At 40.7% G+C, this 22323-nt stretch overlaps 1 protein-coding gene across 1 annotated transcript in view; it reads right to left on the bottom strand.

The window, feature by feature from the left end:
* LOC141013239 (neuronal acetylcholine receptor subunit alpha-7-like) overlaps positions 1-22323 on the bottom strand; it is a 39295-nt gene extending 16972 nt beyond the window's left edge. The window contains exons 1-3 of the mRNA XM_073486886.1: positions 22254-22323; positions 4565-4704; positions 144-188 (exon numbers count right to left, since the gene is read on the bottom strand). Of these exons, the coding sequence (XP_073342987.1) occupies positions 144-188; positions 4565-4704; positions 22254-22323 (255 nt within the window). The remainder of the gene's footprint in view (positions 1-143; positions 189-4564; positions 4705-22253) is intronic.

Below are 22323 nucleotides of genomic sequence, written 5' to 3'. Positions count from 1 at the left end.
TGTCATCATCAAGCACTTAATGTAGTGACGCTAGTAATTTGAGAAACACAGTCATAATGAAGGATAATTGAGTAATAAAATCCAAAATATAATTAAAGCACATTAAGTTGATAATAACGTGCCCTTCTCAAACTCTGACTCACCAGCTGCAGCCAGGCGTTCGTCATCAGCACTTGGTTCTTCTCATCCTGAGAACAAAAAAAGGAAAAGTAAGTCTTTGTTTTGCATAAGAGAGAACAGCAGTGTAGATCTTTATTTAAAATATTTAAAAAATTGTCTCCGTCACCTGCAACTCTGCATTTATTTTCCATCTCCACATCACACCAGGCGGTGTTTAAAAGTGTAGAAGTGTTTTATGTCACCAAATATACGTCTGTTGAACGTTCTCACAGTGGAGCCATCTAACAAATCACACGACCCATTTAAAACAGCTAAAATACTGTATGCCCAGGTGGATTTAAACAATGGCGATGAACTATAAAATGTCATGTTGGCTCCTTTACAAAACACAACGAGCCAAATCAAACCATATTCATAGGAAAGGATGCTCTACGGAGTGTTTTTATCTTCACTCACCAATGCACAATGAACAGATTCCTAACAGGTTTATGTGTGGCTGTTTATTTATTTCACTTAAATGTGTTTTAAAGCAATAACTGTAAATGTCTTTGTATAAATAATTTATGATTGTTCAAAAAAAGATAATAAATCTACAGATTTTGCAGATTGAAGCCTATGTCTTTACCAAGAATGAACTTCAGAAGTGTTTTCAAAGTGCCCATATAGCATTTGGGAAATGATGTCTCTCATATTCTGGCTGCAAGGTGAAATTAGCATTTCTGTGAGCATCAGACTTTCTGCTCCAAGTGAAAAAGTCAGAACAGGGACGCTCGCACAGAGGAGGGGAAGGCTCAATAGGATCAAAGAGGTTCCCTGTTTTCAATGCACTGAATCCATTTATCTGTTTTTCTCGCTCTCTTTTTGTCCTCTTTCTGAGCTTGGTGTTGAAAAACTTTGTTGCAGATATTGCAAACCCTTCTGTAATGTCATTTGTGAATGCAGATGACCCAGATGATCGAGCAAGCGAGCAAAAGTCACAGCTGAAAGTAATAACTGTAATGTGTGTCTCTTCAGACATTTCTGATCCCCCAGTGGTGTGTGTGTGTGTGTGTGTGTGTGTGTGTGTGTGTGTGTGTGTGTGTGTGTGTGTGTGTGTGTGTGTGTGTGTGTGTGAGAGAGAATGTGTGTGATTTATTTGAATGATGAAAATAGAATTGTGGGTCGCATAAATCTCATAACCTGAAAATATTAACTTCAGTCACCTTTATCAAGGTCAGAAAACCAGAATGCCTGCAGCTAAAGTGGTTATTGAGCATACATTAAATATACTGTACACACTGACTGAGACTGTGCTCGTGGTTCATTGGTTCATACATTTTCTTCGGACACAAAGTTATTTATCTTTATATTTGTATTTATTTATTCAACTGTTTGTATTTTTTTGACAGGGACAGTCCCTGTCTGTAGTCCTGAGATAACATCTCTGTTAAGAAAATTAACACTATAGTATGAAAAACACAGTTACTGTCATGATTTGGACTTTCTGTGGCCTTTTTTTGTGTTTTGTTGGTTGTTGTGTGTTACAGAGGTGCTCTGCAGAGGCTGGGTGTGTTTTTCTCTGTGGGCTGGAGCTGCTTCCCTTCACACACCTGCAGCGCATTTGTTCAATCAGCGCCAGCTCAAGTACTCTGGTCTTCACTCCACTCGCTGCCAGGTGATTTTGTCGTCTGATGAAGATATATGGTCTCTCGACAGTCTCTAGAGATTGACTTTTGTCAGTTGTGCATCACTCCTGCGTTTCGTCTAACTCCGACTCTCCTCGACTTCTTCAGTGATCGGACCACCCCCGCGACCAGCTCCACTGCCACTCTACCACCCAGCCTCCAGCACCTCTGTCACCAGCCAACACCTCACTGTGGATCCTCTGTGTCACATTCACCTGAGCCCTCGGCCTGCAACACTGTGTGAGTCTCCCCCACCTCACATGCGGAGCTGCCTGCCGGAGCCTGTGCCTCCTTCACTGTCAACTACATGTTGCTAAATAAACTACCTTATATCTTCTACCTGTCTTGCTCCTTTATTGGGTCCAGTACAACTTTCTACTAAACAGTAACAGTTACATATGCATTTATGTGTGACGGTTATATGATTGGGTTGATTTTACTGATATATTTTCTTCAATATAACTTAAATTATGAGAAATATAAATTTTAACCTTCCTGTATTCCTTGCTTGACTTGGTCTGATGAACTGAAGGGTTAAGTTACTGGTAAATGTTAAGTGCGGTAAAATGCTTCATACACATGTTTGCAACAGTAATATTAATCCAAAATCATCACAGTAAAACAGTGACAGGAACCATTTTCTGCATAATTTCTACCTACTTTTACATATACTTAAAGTACATTTTTGTAATTCTACTTAAATAAATTCTACTTGAAAGAGTGTTTCTATGCTGAAGTTATGGTACTTATACTAATAATCTAACTACTTTCACCATTGCAGAGCAGCATTTCACATTTCTACACCTCTATATCTGCCTACATTAGTCTCACGTTTCAATGCCTTTGTTTGTCATCTGCGAAAACTGTGAAAACATCAGATTTCCACATCTTGAGTAAGTAAACGTGTGCCTCCAGGTCATAACTGAGCTATAAAATCCTAGTGCAACACAGATTGTCTCTCCTGCGGGGCTGCTGATGGCGCTGTCAGGCGAACACTCAGTCTCGCTGGACCACTCTTCATCTTTTGTTCCTTCCGATTAAAGCAAACACTAAACTTTCTAAACTTTGATCTTCTGTTCCAACATGAACGTGTTTGTGTGTGCTTACCGAGAGACACCTGGAACCTGACCTAGAAACATGCAAGCATCAGTCAGTCAACGCTGTTTGCTGATGAATAAATGAGGAGAATGACCATCTGTGTCTTCATGGCAGTGAACTTACAGTAAACAAGCACCCCTTTGGGCCTCTAGACATCAACTAATGCTACATAAGTTACATAAGTTGTACAACATTTTCCCAACCAATCATTGGATTCTCCTCGTACAGTAAACTGGCCTCATAACCACAGTTTGTAAATTAGGTTTCTTGTCCATTTGACTTGTTTCTGTTAGAAGCTCGAGAGAATCTGACCCAAACATTCATCCCTCTCCTCATTCTCTCAGACGGATGAGTACTCCCAGAAAACAAGGACAAACAACCCTAAAACTGCCCCACTGAAAAGCAAGAGGCCCTGTGGGAAGAACAAAACACTGGTATATCTGTGTGTTCTGACAAATGAGGGCAGACATCTGGCTGGTATGAAACTCATTTTTTTCAAGGCATTTAACACACTAACATTTCTGTAAACTGTCTCGTCTCTGTGGACGGGCTGACTGATGAATGCAAACCGTCTCACGGGTTTTTCTCGGCTCTCTGGTGGTTAATGAGACGCTGAGGAATTTTTACAATTTGAAGAGTCATTAAAGATAGTAGACCTGGATTGATTTCTGGGTCACTGGCTGAGAAAGAGGACAGAGGAAGGCATGGTAAAACAAAAAAAAGTTTTGACTCCTCTTATCTACAAAAAAATACGGATAAGGAAAATAAACAGGCAATGTAAACCCATCCCTAAGCGACAACTTTAAAGGAGCAAGACATTTAGACAGACTGAATGATGCAAGAGGCTGCAAAGATATTGTGAGACATGAAACATGTCCTTTTGGAGTAACATATTAATGTGTTCAAATGTTTATTAGACACCAAAACACTACACAACAGGTCACACTACACACAGACCGAGTTTTACAACTTTAGAATCATGGCAGTAATTACTTTTCGTCACGATTGCGAGTTTAACAGTATAAATATGGCGTTCAAACGACAAGGAATGAGTGCTTGCATGTATTTGTTTATCTGCAGCAGAAGTTGAGCTTGATTCAACTTTTTTTTTGCCAGGCAACCCCCCCACGTTATTTCTTGCGGGTCCACTGAGGGTCTGAATGCAGCCAACACTCTGCTTCAGTGGAGCAGCAAGATGACGGCGTATCTCTGCAAATAAACAAGCACGCTCAGCCAGCTTTCCCTCGATGAATACAGATTCAAATGAAAGGAACATCAGCGTTAAAGGAGTGCGTGAGTTAAGGTGAGGTCACAGCCAGTTCACTTTCAAGCGTGTCCTCAGCTGTAATTGTGTGTCCCAGTCCAGAGGGTCTTTATGTGATAAAAGTCAAACAGCAGAAGTGCATTGCTTCCACCAACATTTAACAATGTGCCATAAACACAAAGCTGCAGCCTAGTAATGCTGCTTATTCCACGGATACCCACAGCTTCAAACATGCACACCTCAGACGGAAACACACTCACAGAAAACACACTTCACACACCATCAGTGGACAATATAATACAAAAGTAGCCACACACAAAATTGAATGTGGTGCTCAGATAAATACCAGACTTCCTACATCCTTCACTTCCCAAACACAAACATAAAGGTCAAAAAGTGTCAGAAGTGTCTCCCTCACCACGTCTATGATCTGCAGCAGTGTGAGGCCCAGCTCCACCAGGATGGCGGCTGAGTCATTGACCACAGGTCTCTCCAGTCGGTTGTAGTTAGCCAGCAGCTCCTTGTACAGCCTCCTCTGGTGTTCTCCCTGCAGGGAACCTGTGGGGGAAACATGGTTTGTTTGATGATTATTTGTAATACAAAGCATCCTCTGCTTTAAAAATCAAATTAAAAAAGGGTCCTGACTCAGAAAAAGCTGGGAAGTGGTTCTTTTAGATTATTCTGTCACACATAACCAGCAGCAGTTAACACATATTTCAAAGTTAAAGGTATTGTACCACCCTTCAGCCACAACAGATTGTCTCTGAAGGTCACGCCTTGATTTATAGACACAGTCTCTCTGTCTGCATTTTTAACCATAAATCTAGCGCTGGGTGAATGATGTTCCAGGGCAGGATTTAAAAGAAATTGCTCTCAGTGTTTTGGCGTGGGCGATCCCTTTACTGCAAATTGTACTTTGGAACATATTCTTGTGTACTGAGGCTGAATTTCTAATCCAAAAAGTTGCTTTAATAGCCTCCCTAACCTTTTGCCCTTCCTTAGCTGGCACCAGCCGGCAGCCAGATTATTATTTACCTGGTGGAGTTTCAAACACGCTGCCGTATACTGCAACTATTGAGTCGGCACAGTTTGTTCCAAACTGTTCCTGTTTTACTCCGACAGTACATCCTGTGAACGTGCCTTTGGTATGAACAATGTATAAGAGAGAAAGTCTGCTGTTCAGCTGAAAGTTTTGATGAATAATGTATAAATAAACACATGTGCTGACATCGGCATATACATCCGCAGACTGTAACACACACACACACACTCAGAGTGGCAGGACTGTGAGTCGGTGTAGTCCTCAGGTCCAGTGTGATTAAAATGATGTGTTTGTTGGCCCGACTCTCATCACCATTATTGATCCTCTCAACCTCTCCTTCCACACATATTTACCACTATCCGTTTGTCCCAAAATAAAGGGAGACAGAAACACCCCCATGCACACACACACACACACACACACACACACACATTGTTAACGGCCGTTGGAGTCATTGGTCTCACCATAAAACTCAATAAAACAATCATATTCATATCAACAAGTCATTTGTTGTAGTCTCAACCTTACATACTTGTGGGCTCACTGGTTTGTACTCCTCATAATGATTTCACACTGCAGGTAAAATCAAGCTAATAGTTTTATTCCCTCCGTGTGTGACACATCTGTTTTTAGTGATTGGGAGAGTGACTCTGTAATGACACCATGCACAATGACTCGACCTCCATTTCTTTTTGTGGACCTCTCAAGTACCCCATGTGTATGCACATGGAGTAGCCCGGCATCGCAACACCGAATGGTAAATGCTTATTAATCTGCTCTCTCTCAATTCATTTGCGTTATCACCGGGCGCAGACCAAAAAGGCCTCTGGATGCAATTAGATAGAGCAGAGCAATGAAACGTGATGTAGCACAGAGTGATGCCTGCAAGTTCGGGCAGTGTTTTGTCTGCTTTCAAAGAGAAAAGAAAAAAAATAGCAGCCCGGTCACAACCTTGTCAAATTACAGCTTAACAGTACTCTAAATTGTGTTTCTGAAAACTTGTTTGGGGTGTTGCAACAGTACATCACAGTCCTCACACATGCATCACATACAGAGTTGTTACTGTTACACATGAGCCATCAGACATAGCTACTCCTTGTCTGTGGCGCCTTATGTATTTATAGAGCTGTAGTTCTCATATGACTATGACCGGCTGAAGGAGAAGTAGTTCCGATAAACCGTTTATTATTTAAACCAGATCCTCATTATAGTGTAGTTACTTTCTACTGTGATAAACCACACATGAACCCCAGAAGTTTTTACTGAGAAATGTCTGAGATCGGAGGTATCAATATTTCTGAATTGAAGAAGAGCTTTACTACTACCAGAAAGGTAGCTATCACTTCAAATCTGCCTTGTATTACAAACAGTTCTGATTGGCCCGTAATGGACCAGATTGGATAGAAATCTGTCTGAATGTGAGGGGACCAGAGGCAGCTACCGGAGAATATGCTTTTAGACTGGTATTGGATAATGGTCACAATAAAAAAAACATAACATTTTAGAAGTAAACAGATGTAGAACTGAGTGTTTAAGGCCGACACTGTGAATGTAGTCTGTTAACGGTTTATTACATATACATACCCTCCCTGTGGGGTAAAGAAACTGTCATAAATTGAGAAAAAAGGCCTTCTTCTGAGCTCAGTGGCAACATATTTTTTAACACCATCCAAGAGTTTTCGTGTAGCCAACAGGTTGGAAAATGTTTAATGTCAAATCTGAAATTAAAAGATGGCATGAATATGAACCAGGAATACACACACTTACACAACAGCATACAGATCATGCATTGTTACACTTTCCATGCTCACATACTGTGACACATGGACATAATACAAGCTGAGAACAGGCACGCACATAACAAACAAGAAAAGATCATTCACTCTCCATCACAGAGCACATCCACAAACTGTCACTGTGCAAAGAAGTCACCCCCATACTCAGACATTACAATGACTCCCTCATAGGAGCATATAGTGGAGAATCTGCTGGGAAATGGTGGCTAGAAGGTGACAGAAAGAGGAAAAGAATATAAGAGACAGACATGCAGGGCTGAGGAATAAGGTGAGAGGATTACAGAGAAGGAGGGGAGCGAGCTCTACAGCCCTGTAAAGCTGTGAAAACTAGAGGAGTGTGCCTCTGGCCCCGCACGGCGCTGATTGGCCCATTAAGGCTGTAATGAGGAGCGTTATGGCAGGACTGAGCCTGAGGTCAGAGACGAAGGAGCTACGAGAAGCTGCTCAGCACTGCAGAATCCCTTTAAATGCTGCTAGGGAGCCACACAGACTGTATCACATCAGACTGTATCCTGTCTATCCTTTAATCCAACTTCCTGTACCATATGTGGAAGTTGGATTGATGGATGAACACAGTCACAGCCACAGACACGGATACAGACACATTTTGAATGTTGTGTTTCTGCCTATCTGTATGTAAACATGCTCGAATGGACAACCTGGTAAGCTCTCTAAAGGCTGTTGGGCACATGGCTTCTGGAAACAATCTCATAAATCAATACACAGCACGACAAAGTCATAAATCTATCCATCTCTGCAGTGTCATTTGCATAAACACGTGTGTTCAAATTCAACTACAGCCTCGTCTGCGGCTGCTATCCTGCCAACCTCCCTCCTGTGTCTCTCCTGTGTTTTATTACTGCGAATCGTGAACTGAGGTCCAAACAAACATAACCAAACTAATAAAGTCAGCGAAGAAGAATTGAAAGCTCAGTCTCTGTTGCTGCTCGTCTCATAAAGCCGTGTTTGGAAGGAATTAAAATAATCTAATAAAATGAACCACTGTGCCAACTTTAATTCGCAAACAAACGTGCGCAGCGCACGCCAGGGATGATGGGTTACATCTATTAGTTTTTTTTTTCTAACTATCTCACTAATGAAGCTGATATGAGAAGCTGGCAAGAAGACATAATTTTCCTAACACAGCAAGAGGCCTCATCAAACAAACTCCAGCAGAGGGAGGAATTGAGAGGTGGGGGTGGAGGGAGCAAGAGAAGCTGGAGGATCGTTTGTTCATCACTCTTTCTCCGGCTCCACGTCCTCCACCTTTGTCCTTTCATTCAAAGAGCATGATGGAGAACCTTCTGGAGCGGTTTTCCTCAGGAACTGTCAAGAAGCCTTATTTATTCTAATGTTATTTTGTTAGTCAAATATTTCTGTGGTTTCAGATGATTTAGGCCAGTAACATAGCAATGTGCCATATTCTTTTTTCTTTTGTTTAAACACATACATAAAGTGTATATGATCCACGACATGTGAGAATGTCTTGAATGAACATAGGATAAAGAGAATTACATGATATGTAAGATTTAAAAATGACTACCAAGGAATAACTCGAAGCCCCTTGTACACAATGTGTTGTAGGTGAGAATGTTACATAGTTTTCCACCTCGCCTGTCTGTCTGTATGTGATGCACCACAACTTTGTTTGCTTGCTTTTGCAGAATGTGCACAAAAGCACAGCACTTGTCATTGTTATGGTTTAAACAGCAGTGTTGCTGCCTGAATAGTGTTAGCGATATACTGGTTTTAAGTTATGCCTTGTATTATATATCCATACCATGTATATTTGCTAATCTACAGTATTGAATTAAACTGTATTAGTGTTATTAAAAACATCTTCCAAGTTTATATGTTGCTAAATTATAATAAAGCATTTGTTCAACCGGAAAAACCCTTCTGTGGTTATATCTTAAAGGTAGTTATAACTGATAATAATAATACGTAATTATATGTCGTGCTACACAGCGATGCTGTTGTGTTACACATTATGCCTCTTTTGCTTCCAGAAAGTCGGGATGCTATCCAAATCCACACACTGGGGTGGCATAATGTCTGCGTTGTTTGGTTTAGTGTAAAAAAGCAGCTGACATAATGTCTGGGTCTTTTTTACAGCAGTGTAAAAAGAGCATTTAATGACGCATTAAATATTTAACCTGGTGACCTTTTTTAAACAAAAACCAAAGCACTCTCTTTAGTCTTCATTAGATGCTACTTAACTGCAGTTGGTTTGACCTTTTGGAGTCTGCCACACATCCAAACACAACCAAACTTTGCCGCTATTAACCTTTGTTGTTGTTGTGTATGTGTGTGTGTACATGCGTGTGTTAAGGTACAACACGCTAATGATAAGCAACTACAGTAGATCAATAGTCTAAAACCATGGTGGTCATTACAGGAAATGCCAGGGGTCTCTTGCTCAGGTCTGCGAGAAGGTCACATTCAATATATATTAAAGCCATTGACAGTTTACAGTTATCGTCAAAAATTTAAAAAAAATTACATTAAGGAATTTTATTAACATTTTTTGCTAATGTTTATAAAGTGAATTCCACTCGCCAAACAAAATAAATATCAAACTATATATTTTTTATATTTCTTTTGTTTGGGTAGAAATTTTGTCATCTCACACTTGTTCATCAGGTACCATATTTATCAGGGACCACGTGCAATATCGTGTGTTAAAAATAATGTGCTTTACTGTGGCTGCATTTACATGGAGTTAAAGGGCTGGACACATACTCAAAAAACTAATGTTACATCCAGTAACTACTGTTTTCCTTGCTAACGGCATCTTCAGTAACACAAACATGTGGAAGGAATAAAAAAAAGGAAGGAACCAACATCGACAGACCCAGTGGATTAACTTTATTTTTGATTGAAATGTCCCTTTAACAAATGTATTTGCTCTTGGATCAGAACCAGACACAAGCAAATGTTGAACAACGAAAAACATGTCAGAGTTTAGTAGAAGTGACATTAAATCTTATTTTTGTATTTATATGATGTAGATGTTTCTTTAAGGGCTGGATACAAAGTCATTTCTGAACCAGACACAGCTGCTATACTTTTGCAAATGTTATAAACTATAAAGAGTAACATGAAGTCTATGTTTTTCAATGGAATTTGTGTTTGTTATGTCTTTCAAGAGTTTAATTCAATTTAATTTAAAAGCTAAGGTAGGTAATCGCAATAACTCAAAACCACTCTGATTGCAGGATAAGCCTCCTAATTTCATAAGGTCACAAGGTCAGGTAGGGTCACAACGTGTCACAGGATTCACACACACACAGACACCAATGAATCAATCGTCCCACAGAAACAGGTAACACGTTGTTCTGCGTGTGTTCAACCCTATACACTGCTATATGTACATGCTAACCTAAACTCACTGATCTAGCACACTGAGGTCGCCCCGGGGCTCCAGGATGTCTGCAAATAGAAATAGTTCTACTTTAATAAGCCAGACTGCTTCTGGGCACATCAGGGACCCCCAGGGCATCGACACCCAGGGGGACCTTTTATTTCAGCTCAGCAGAACCCCACAAAATATGAATACATTTTTCGCATTCACAAAGTCTCCTCTGAGACCAAGCCAATTTTCTCTTTGTGTGTCTTTCCTCGACATTACTTTCCATTTATTGGAAGAATATTGGACTAGAGAGCAAACTAAAGAGAACTAGATTCATGTGAAAGAGGATCTAGAGGAAATGAAAAATGCGAGCGACGAAGAGATTTAAATCTGGTCTGTATTTGGTCTACACATCATGCTTTGTGTGGTGAGACAACCTGTCCAACAATGTGTCATACTGCCTTTCAATCAGTGAGTACCAGGAGAGGCTCCAGCCCCTGATGTAACGTCTCAGAGCCATTCAAATACTAAGGACATAAATTATGCTCTCTATTTTTGGAATGGCAGCCACTATTTTGGATCGGATGAGAAGGAGCAAATTAAGAATTGACAACATCAGGAAAGAGGGATGGTTTGAAAAATTGATATTGTCAACAACTGCTATACTAAGTCAACATGGGACAGCTGCAGGCATGGATCTGATAATTTTGCTTAGTATCAGCAAACATTTCCATAGTGTGTGCACGGCAAGACGAAAATCAAATTTCAGACACATGGCAGCATGTAAGTTAATTCAATTTATTTTCAATCAACTCCAGGTCAATGTTCTAGCTTTTTCCAGAGCTCTCCACTGAAATCTCAGTCTTTATCAAGTCTCTTATTCTTAATCCAGTAAAAACTACATGTACAATGTACAGCTTACAAAACAATAGCTATAACATAAATGTACAAACTTTGTGATATTAACCTAAATTAACAGGCCAAGATCTTTTATTGTATTTATATGTATTTAGCTTCTAAAATCCTTTAAGTTATAATTCCAGTGTTTCCCATTAATCACCTAGACTGTGGTGACCCGTCAGGGTCTAATTTGTCCTGCCACAGTTTCATAACCAAACCAAAATCATTTTTTACTTCTCATAACTGCAATAAAGATCTCTAATGTTTCACTTCATCCGTCATCGTTCACTCCCAGTCAGTCAAGTTACCCCATCCCTTGCTGTATGCACACGTGCTCTCTCTCACACACGAATACTCCGGTCCAAGACCTCACAAATGAACCCGTCTCTCGCTCATATTAAAGCAGGTGACAATGTTTTCAACTCCATTGAGACTGAACTATCCTTCTGGTCATGAAAAGAAAAAAACACCATGAGAAAGACTTGCAAGAACAGCTATCGGATAAACGTGTGGTCTTGTGGCCAAATCTTAGTGTTATATCTTATTATTTTCTACGATTAGTTATTCATGTTCATGTTGTTTATCATATAGCCTCTTAATTTTGCTCTCAGAATGCACCAGATTGATGCATTTAACTTAAAAATGTGCAAGATTTTCTTTTAGGGGAGCTAACCCCTGGACCATCCTCGAAGGTCTGAGGTCCTCGCACCATTGTCTCACGAAATCCTGTGGGAAACAAAGACTTCTGACTTCTGATCTAATGCTTTATACATTTTCTAGCTTGTTTTCATTATAATAGAGCTGAATGTCTTCTGATACAGTATGTCATGATTTTGTACATTGGTAGATGATGAATGAATGGAAGGATGTATGTCTTGCATATATTCGTACATACAAAATGCAGTGAGATGGTGGAATTCAACACAGTTTCAAATATGCAAAAAGCTATACATGAGAAAATCAGAAGCGCATTCTTCCCATCCTTCCTCCCTGACTCCCTCTGAAGCTTCCCTCTAATCTCCATTCTTCACACCTTCTTTCCTTCTCGTGTAAAAGCCATTCCAATTTTGGGAAGAACCCCCTTCCTGTGCCATTATACAGTTCATTCTTCTCCGTTTTGACTGCACCTCTGTCAGTGGCTTTATCCCTTTACAAGCCTCTCCAAATCTTGTGAGATCCCCTCTTTTGATCCGTCTGTCTATATATGCTTGTCTCTTGTTACCTCTATTCCTCCTTTTCAGTCTCTTCTGCCGTGTCCTGAATTCACTTGTTTTCCTTTTTTTCTACTTCTTATTTGCAACGAATGAGCACATTCTAGAGCCGATTACGTCGTGAGGAAAATAAACAGAAAGCCGGAAAAAAACACGGTCACGATCAGCACTGCCACCAGTTAGTTAGCATCAGCTACAAACAAATGGTTTCACGGGAAGTCCCTTAAGGTGGAGGGCAGGTGAGGCCAGACAAACAAGCAGAAGGTGAACTTTGTTTTATGTTGTTTACTGATGTGTGTGAACTGTGAAGCCAAAAATGTTGGTTTCTGTTCAGGGTGCAAATACACTCAAGCACATTATTATTCTGTCTCTCTCTCTGTCACATATTCACACACTCACACACACACACACACATTAACATATACCGAGAAATTCAGCTAGGCGATTCTGTCCCATCAGAATATTTTTTACTGGGTCAATGCGTTCAGATGAGGCTTCCAAACACGCTCATCAGACACAGGCTATCCAAACACAGATGGCCTGAGGGACCCATTCTCCCTCTTGCTTTCACACACACACACACACACACACACACGGAAACCAAACAGGATTGCTATTTTTAGGCAAAGCACTAAATGACCACCTCTTACATCAGGGTGTTTTAGTGCCCCTGATGAGCCCAGCTAAACCCATCCAGACTGAGCCACACACGCATGCTTTCAGGTGGTAGGATGAAAGCATGCAGAGGAATGATCATGGCTTTGTTCCTTACTCTCCTCTGCCATACTTATGCAGATCAGGTAATCAATTACCATGTTAAACAAGATTTCATCACTATTAAGCTTTTGGGAAACCTAGAAATGATGTCATCAAACGTCTAATAACTAATAATAACACTGAATTACGGAAACTGGAAGGGAAATTGAATCGATGGCAATTTCGATGTTCAACATGTGCTCGGAGTGATATGTTGAAAACATACTGAATATGGTAAAGAAAAGTTAAACATGTACTGAAAGTAAAGCATGTAAAGAAAAGTTAAACATGTGCTGAAAGTAAAGCATGTAAAGAAAAGTTAAACATGTACTGAAAAGCTGCAGAGACAACGGCTGAATGTTGAGTCTAATGTGGATGTGCTTTAGAAGAAGAGTCTTTATTTATTACATACATTGTACAATGTAGTGAAACTGATTCTCTGTGTTTAAGGGAGCAGTATTCAGCCAACAGCGCCCGGGGAACAATTCCAGATTCTCAGTCAGTGCCTTGGTCAAGGGCACTGACTGAGAATTGACCTCATATGCATGTTTTTGATGGTCAAAAACACAGAGTACCCCCCGGGAAACCCACACAAAAACAGGGAGCACAAGCAAACACAGAAAGGCCCTGCCCCAGCTGTGATGTGAACCCAGGACCTTCTTGTGTGAGGCAACGGTGCTAACCACTGCGCCAACGGGCCGGTGGAAAAGTTCACACTTTTGGCTGAAGCGCAACAGCGGGGCCAGCCCTACAAACGTGTTTGTTCGTGTCTGTTTGTCCTTTCTGACGAGGCTGTCATCTGCGCGCTGTGTGAGTGACACAGACACAGGCAGAGACCTGCTATGATCTTCAACAGTCTCGTCAAACTTTCCCAAGATCTGGCAAATCTAGCATCGAGACTGTCGAGCTCAGAGTATATCTCATCTTCATCCAACTTGAGTGTGTTACAGAATTAGCGTTCATACATTCAGTCAGAAACAGTAGTTCAGAAATTCACTGTTCCAGTTTCAAAGCGCTCAGAGCATCCTCTGTATGGAAGGTATTTTGGACCATACTTAAAACTAAAAGTCCAAATAGAAAATTACAAGTAAAATAAATAAGATTATTATTTTACTACAAAACTGGGAATAATCAGGTCTCAAATAAACTTGGAAAGAAAAAGTAAATTCTAAAGCAAACTTAAAATGTTCAATGATAATCTGAAAATGTAGGCGAAGGTTAGTTAATGAAAGAAAGGAAAAATTTAAAATGCAAAAGCTGAAATGGAAATGCTCAAAATTGTGAAACTCAAGATGGGGAATAGTTCAGCTTAAACTCAATTATCAGTTAAGTCAAGGGTAATTAATCAATAGATCTCAGCAGCAGATATGTTTTAGGCTACAGCAGTCATGAAAATGAGTAAAATAAAAAAAAGAAATCTGTGACTATAACCCAACTCATTCCTAACTTGTCGTGCACTGATGATATTCAACCAATTTTTGGCACGAGTAATTAATATCCAGGAATTCAAATCGTAAACTCTACCACTGACTACCCCAGTAACACTTTGGCCACATTGACCAGAGACGGTCCAGCCGTATACTAAGGTTTTGACCCGGTACAACTATCACATGTCCATATGGAAGTTAAAAGAGTTCTTTGTCACTTTAATCATTACTTTTCCTTACCAGCCATGAAGGGATCCACTTTTAAAAATAGAGGACAAAATCCATAATCCTCAGTCTATGTAAAATGTATTTTTTCCGTTCCACAAAAGCTGAACATGGGGCCTCTAGGTTAGCTGGGGCCCCTGAGGTTCCCTATAACGTAACATGACTCCCGATGAATAATCAGCGAGAAGACTACAAAGCTGTGTTGATGGAAGAGTCGGGAAGATAAGAATGAAAGAAAAAGGGTTTAAAGAAGACATGCCATTCATTTTTATTTCAATTCAGATAAGCTCAGCATTAATTTACATGCTGACAGTCAGTTCTTTCTTTTGAGGCTTACCCAGGAAAAAATACATAAAATGCCAACATGGAAGTCACACTATTGTGAAGAAAAACCAAAACTCATTATTTGGAGTAATCTTCTTTCATACGGTGGTAAACATGCTTGCTAAATCTCAAAAATGGATGTAAAGAGCCAAGTCTATTATCCGGTCTGGAACATAACAGGGCTCTGATCCCAGAAATCTCTGGGACGGAAGGAGCAGAGTCCTGAACCTGGAGGGGGGAAAGGGCTTCACAAAGAAACTGCTGACAGACCGCCGCTCCCTGAGGGCCTGGACAGTCGACACCAAGACAAATGCTACACATCCACAGCCATTCTGATTCAAATATCTTGTGTTACTCTGTGTGTCAGTTTGTATGGAAAGGGTAACAGGAGTGCATATACACAACAAGGATGTGCACAAAGGCAGGCCAAAGATGCCCAAGCAACAGCTCATTTGCCTTCTTTCCTCGAGCTTCCCCTCTGGAGGGAAAAAATAATAGCTTTTATCTGTTGTCGCTGCATAAATACAAGTTGCCTATAACTGCTAAAGCTAGGCCAAATTAAGGCTACTACAAGGAACTTCCTGTTTTTTGTTGATTCTTGCTGCCCCTTTGGATAAAATATGATGATTGTGAAACAAATTTGTTTTAGTGCTGTACTCTAATCTTTCCTCAGGCTGTGAGACACCTCAATTCTTCCTGAGCACTCCGCCATAAAGAAAAAGTTTTATTTTTATGACATCTCCAACCTGAATAAGTCAGAATCTGACCCGGTGGCTGGCATTAAGAATAACTACAATAAATATGCAGAAATAGCAGAACCTCTCGCTGATGGTCTTTGCTTATGTCGGTCATAATTAGGATTGAGTATTAAACTGAGACTGCTTCATAACCAGTTAAAAGAACCTTGTAGTACGTCTAAATAACCACATCATCATAAACTACTTTACTACTATTTACTATTCGGTAGGCCTGCCTCTGCTAGACACAGAGATGGGGCTCAGAGCTGTAAAAGAAACTGACGCAAAGCAAAGTGTCATGTGATTGTAGCATCCAAACTTGATATTGTTGCTGTTGTGTGAGTGCTCAGGTTGAGTCTTTTAAGTTGTAGAAATGACTCACAATGAATGGTATCATAAAAGGGTTGACCTGTGAATAAAAATCTCCACATATGCTTCTAAACAATAAACAGCTTGTCACCTTTAAATCATGTCGTGCAATATTGCCTCATATTATGCAATCAAATGAACTATCTAAGCTAGCTTGCTGTCCGTGTATAGATTTGTGTCCTCCCCGGTCTCTATCCCCAGATAACGGTGGAAGAACTGGAAAAACTGGAAACTCTACACTGCCAAAGAAAAAGAAGTCCGCTGGTGGAGGAGGCTAAGAACTCATTCAAACCTTGGCGAGCGCTCCAAGTGTTGCATCAAAATCTGTTCCCCCTTTGATATGAATTTCCCCTCACCAGGCATCCTTTCTACTTGATCAATAAGTATCAAAACCTGCCCACTTTCTAGGTCAAATTGGGATTCTTACATTTGTTTTTTGGACAGTAGCCAAGCTGCTAGTGGTAGCCAACATTCTTACCACAGGGAAACACTAGGAGGAGGGGAAAGTTAAAAAGTTGTCAATTTCCGCTGGTCATCATTCCACAGGATGTTTCACCAAAAAAGCAGCAGATAAAATTTCACTTCAAGTTTGATACAGATGGTAGTCCAGCAGCAGCCGCTCTAGAATAAAGTAGACGACCTCACATTAGTGTGCCAATGAGCTGCTGTCAAATGTATATTGTGACACCTCTTTTCTCAAGACTGTAAATCGGTGTCCACGCTAACAGAGGAAATCCATCTCCCCTTTAGATTAAGGCCAAGACCTTGAAAACTGTCATTTAACACCCCAAGGCGAAGAAATAATGGGACCCACACGTTATAGCATCTGCAACAAAGTGTGTGTCCAGTGTGTGTCATCCATTGTCTTGTACTCACACATACACATGACAAACAATCATCCTTCAAAAGACATGAAACCTGTGAGGATTCTTATTTTGGCTCCACTGTCACTGTGCATGTGTATGCATTCACACATTTGCGTAGCTTAGACACCACTCTGCCTCTAAAACTAACCAAGTGTGCACTTATTTGATTTAAGGACACTTCTTCAGTCATGGTCTAGCACCTCATTATTTCACTATTAATCATTTGGTTGGGGATTGAGTCAGGGGAGGTCAGCAGTGAAGTATCCAGATGTTCAGCAGCTTTAAGCATACATGTTAACCCAGGTGGCTTATTGCCTAACCTGTTTAAAAACCCAGACAGAGAGAGACAGAGAAGGGAGGGAGTCAGAGAAAAAGGGGGAGGTGATAAGAGGAGGCATAAAAACGAGATAGAAAAATTAATGTAAATGTGAAGGAAGAGCAGAGAGGAGACTATAGCTAGACTTGAAACTGCCTTTGAATTTCTCCATTAGCACCATTAAAACACAATAATGCATTAAAGATAGTCCTTTTCAGCACAAGCTCCTTATCTGCCATGCCGCAAGCTATAACTCACGTTGCATTATTTACAATACGTCACCCAAGGAAAAGCCATGTGAAGTAATTCTTCCAGTCAGCATAGCCAAATAGATGGCTACAACACTATGGTTTGTTCTCGTAGCATGGATCCACTATTAAATGGGGTTATGTGGAGTTTGGAAACAGGAGTAAGAGGACATTACATTTCAAACCTTTATTTAAACTTGAAGAACCATTTAGGTTGCCCTCATTTACGAGGATGTTGAAGGGAGGTTTGTAACTAGGGTTTTAAATTGTCCACAGGTTGTCCAAACTCAGACCGTACTCAGCTGGCTTTAAACATAAGCCAGTCACCTGTGTGAGCTCCAATCAGCATCATTGATAGGAATGGTGGGAACTTTCCAATGAGGGCTTTATAGATAAATAAATACCGACGATTATTATGCCTCTCTGCCAGCGAAGACCTTTTGTACAATACACAATATTGAGTACCGTAGCTACCACCAACAATAAATCTGAGAGCAGAATTATCGACGCCCAGATAGCAAAGATCTTCGTGGCCTTGATCTGGCCCACATACAGAAGAAGTTGCCCAGTGAAACATCATGCCTCATGGGAGCCACTCCGCACTCTGTGAGCCCTGCCAAGAACCCAGTCCCTCTCGCCGCGACTTGTCTTCTCAAAGACACCCCTCCAGTACTTCATGCCCAGGGGCTGAGTGCCCCAGGATTCAGCAGGGGCTGGGACAGTGTCTAACAGCAAGATGAGAGGATGGTCCAGATATCCTTTTTGACTGCCCCAGCAACACTCTGCTTCTGCAGCGAGGGGCAAGGGACAGCAGAGGACCTGATTTCTCCACTAGGAGGGCACCGTATTATTAGACTGTCACACCGACCTCGAAAAACACGGAAAAGGAAATCGAACATTCTCAGCTTTACACAAGTGAAAGCTGCACGGCTCATGCCTCTACGCACTAGTTTTGAGTCCAATCTCATTTCAAATTGAAGTTACAAGGGGATGTGGTTGAAATCTCCCCATATGGAAAGGGACAACCCTCATACCAGACATTTCCAATGTGCTGTGGTGATTGGTATTATCACAATGCCATTGGCTATTTATATGATGGAGATAGAAAAGCATCAAAGCTTGCAATTTGTTCACAACTACACACTATCAGTCAAGTCACTGCTTAACTACCTGCCCACAAGCATTAGCAGTGCACCATAGCCTGATATTAACCTTAGCAACCCGTGCTCCTACAGCCAACAGGAGTTTTTTCTCTCTGAAATGACCTTTTATTGACCAAAGTCTCAGAGTAGAGTAGGTACTTAAGTCTAATTTTCTCCCAGACAAGTTTGAATTACTGTATGCTGAAAGGTTATAATGGAATTACTGCCTAAGGATGCTGAGGAAATGCTGCCTACAAAGCTTTAATTATGTTACACAGCTTTCTAATTACGCTTTGTTCTTGGTAACATTTTAGGCACAAGTTAAGTAAGAACACAAGAGCATAACATTAAACACATTATTTAATGATTCTGTGCCCTTTAATATAACGAGAGTTAAATTTTGGCTGTTCTTTCTGTGCTGCTTTGACTTTAATCCAACTCTAGTTGGCAATATCATTGGTATAAAAAGGGCAGAAGAGAGCAATCAGTAAAATTGACAAAAAGGCATGAAAAGGGCAGCGTGTCCTTGATATATAAAATCAGTAATGATGAGGAGGAAAGGGGACGTCAAGCAGACAGGAGGGAGAGGGAACAGAGACAGATGGGATGGGGAACAGTAAAGGAGACCACAGGGATAAAAGTAATAAGATCACTTCTACATAAGTGATTTCATCCCTCTTCACTTCCTGTAGCTGTCGAGTAATATTTTTCACTTCTTTCGACCACTGCGCTGCTTTGTGCACTTCTCTGTAAGTATGTGGGTTTAAATGTGCATGTACACATGCTCATTACCACCGCATGTGTGTCATGCTTAAAGCAATTGATGAGCCGTGGACCCATCCATTAACACATCATTTCCAGCATCATGTGACAACCTACAGTGGTGAGAAGGGATCAGAGCGTATGGTGTTGTGTGTTAATGGATGGATGGATTCATATAGGAGAGATTTATAATCTATGGTCGAGGGCTCAGAGCCCTAAAACCACTGGACGTTTAATCCTAATCCTGGGGCTAAGACCTTCGCCATGGTGCAATACTGAGTGCTTGGCTAGAGCATCCATACTTCTACACCATGCTGAACACAATCTACCATGTCTTCTTTCTACAATTTACACTAAAGAAAGCACCATTGGCAGGAAGTGTCTGACATGTTGGTTTACAGTCCCACAGGTTTAAACTTTTGAGGTAACCATTCTAGCATTGTCAGTGAAGGAACAGCAGCACATACACCAGCGTAACACATGACTGCAATGCTGAACAAGGGCATAAGAAAGACCATTTTACATAAACTTCATGATCAAACAGCGTAGAGTCTGGCAAAGTGGGAAGTATTGCTGAGCATGGAAAAAATAAGAGGCAGGCAGACTGGAAGAGTCTGCGAGAGAGAAAGAGACTAAATGAAAGAGACAGAGGAAGATATTGGAGGAGATGAGGCGTTGCACTGAAATCATGCAGATATTATTACAGCATCTGTGCCAGGAAACTTCACTCTTACCAGTCTGTGATCGTCTGAGTCGGGGTCGGGAAAATAAATTTATTGAAGGGTACATGTATTTTATGTAAGTCTAATTCACTCCATTGTCTAGTTTCAGAGCTTTGTAGAGCCCAAGTTGACACAAAATCAAGCTATTTCAAGGAAACTAAATTGTCCTAGCTCGCCTGTTTTGACCATTGTCTTGTGTTTCCCTTGACAGACCAAAGCCGCTTATCAACGCTATAGTGAATGTGAACATACTAGGCCTACAAACGGCTAGCTGGGTCTTTAATCCCCATGCCCAAAGAGTCATGAGCCAAACGTGACTCACTATGACACTAAATTATGAAGAGATCCATAGAAAACATCTAACTATCTATCTATCTATAGTTTTTGGCGGCAAATTCTTCAAAAGGAAATTAACTTAAAAAGAATTAAACTGAAGGATAAGTTCACCCAAAAATGAAAATTCTGTCATGATTCACCCTTCACAGCAAAACAGCGTGGCAGCATTCGCCTAAATAACTGAAGTAGATGGGGACTTGTTTTAAAAAACATCCCCCCCCCCCAAAAGAAAGAAGGTCTGACGTAATTCAAGTCTCCAGAAAGCCAGAGATCCCAAACTGATTTGAAAAGATGTTATTTACACCCTCGAAACGTGGTCAAATCCATGCACTAACGTTTTTTTCAAATCAATTTGGGATCTCGGGGCTTCCAGAGACTTGGATTACTGTAAGGAGCTGTTTTCTGTTTGTTTTTTAACATTACAAAACAGGCCCCCATCAACTTCAGTGGTTAAGGAGAATGCTACAACACAGTTTTGCTGTGAAGCTCCAGAAATGTTTTGTAGACTGTGAATCTTCACCTGACTTTTCACCGGGATACGGATGAGTAGATAATGACTGAATTTTCATTTTAGGGTGTACTTATCCTTTAAAAAGACAACAAGAAGAAACCAATGAGACTCAGCACTAAATGACATGACTTGTGTAGCTCTATATGTGTCTTCTGCAGTGTCTTCACAGAGAGCAACAGTGTCCGTGTCCCCTGTCACGGGTTAGCGTTTAATCGACCTCTTTATCCCTCCCTTCAATCTCTGTTTCAGTCTTTAAAGTAATTCCTCGCCCCGACTCCCCAACGAGATGATCTCTGACTGGACCCGGAGAGGTGAGAGCAGCTGAAGGTGGAAGGTTGATGTTCACACATGGGACACACACACACACACACACATTGTATGCAAACACATAAACAAAAGCGTATCTTAAGCAAAGCCGCTGTGTCACAAAAGGGTAAGTCAACAACCCAGATGTTACAGATGATGATGCTGATGGTGATGGAGATGGGATGGGGCTTAGGAGAGAATTAGAGTCATGTATGTACATCCTATTGCACACGACTGAGCGAACATTAACACACACACATACACACACACACACACAAATGCATGCATGCATGCACGCACACAGTGATTAAAAATAACTCTTAGTGTCATAAATCACCCTTTAACAAAGGTACATAATCCGTGTATCCAAACTGTTGAGAAGTACAGTCAAGGGTGCAGAAGAAAGGAGGATTTTCTTTAAATTCACATGACTTCATTGAAAGATTCAGGAGCCAGTGTTATTCAATTAAACATCTGGTGAATCTATAAAGACAATTTTACTAGCAGATAGCAAATTCAGGTTAATTTCTGGCCTTTAATTTTTATTTTTTTCTAAGCTCATTAGTCCCTTTGAGAATCTAGATTCTAGTCTAGGTTATCTAAAGCACATGCTTGACCTTTGTTAAAAAATTTAAAGGGTGTTTCAGTCAAAATCATCCATTTCTCATTGTCTTAATTTGTCTCAACAGACTCATTCAGTCACTAAACAAAGTGCCTAAAAACTTAAGTAAGCGCAGACCTCAAGAGCGACTTTCCTACCTCTGAAAAGCATGGCGGCACAAATATAAAATCCAACCGAACACGGTCCCCAAAACTTGTGGCACCGCAT

The sequence above is a fragment of the Pagrus major genome, chromosome 18 (assembly GCF_040436345.1).
Source record: "Pagrus major chromosome 18, Pma_NU_1.0".
In the NCBI taxonomy this organism is placed as follows: domain Eukaryota; kingdom Metazoa; phylum Chordata; class Actinopteri; order Spariformes; family Sparidae; genus Pagrus; species Pagrus major.
This window is presented reverse-complemented; position numbering and strand designations above follow the sequence as displayed.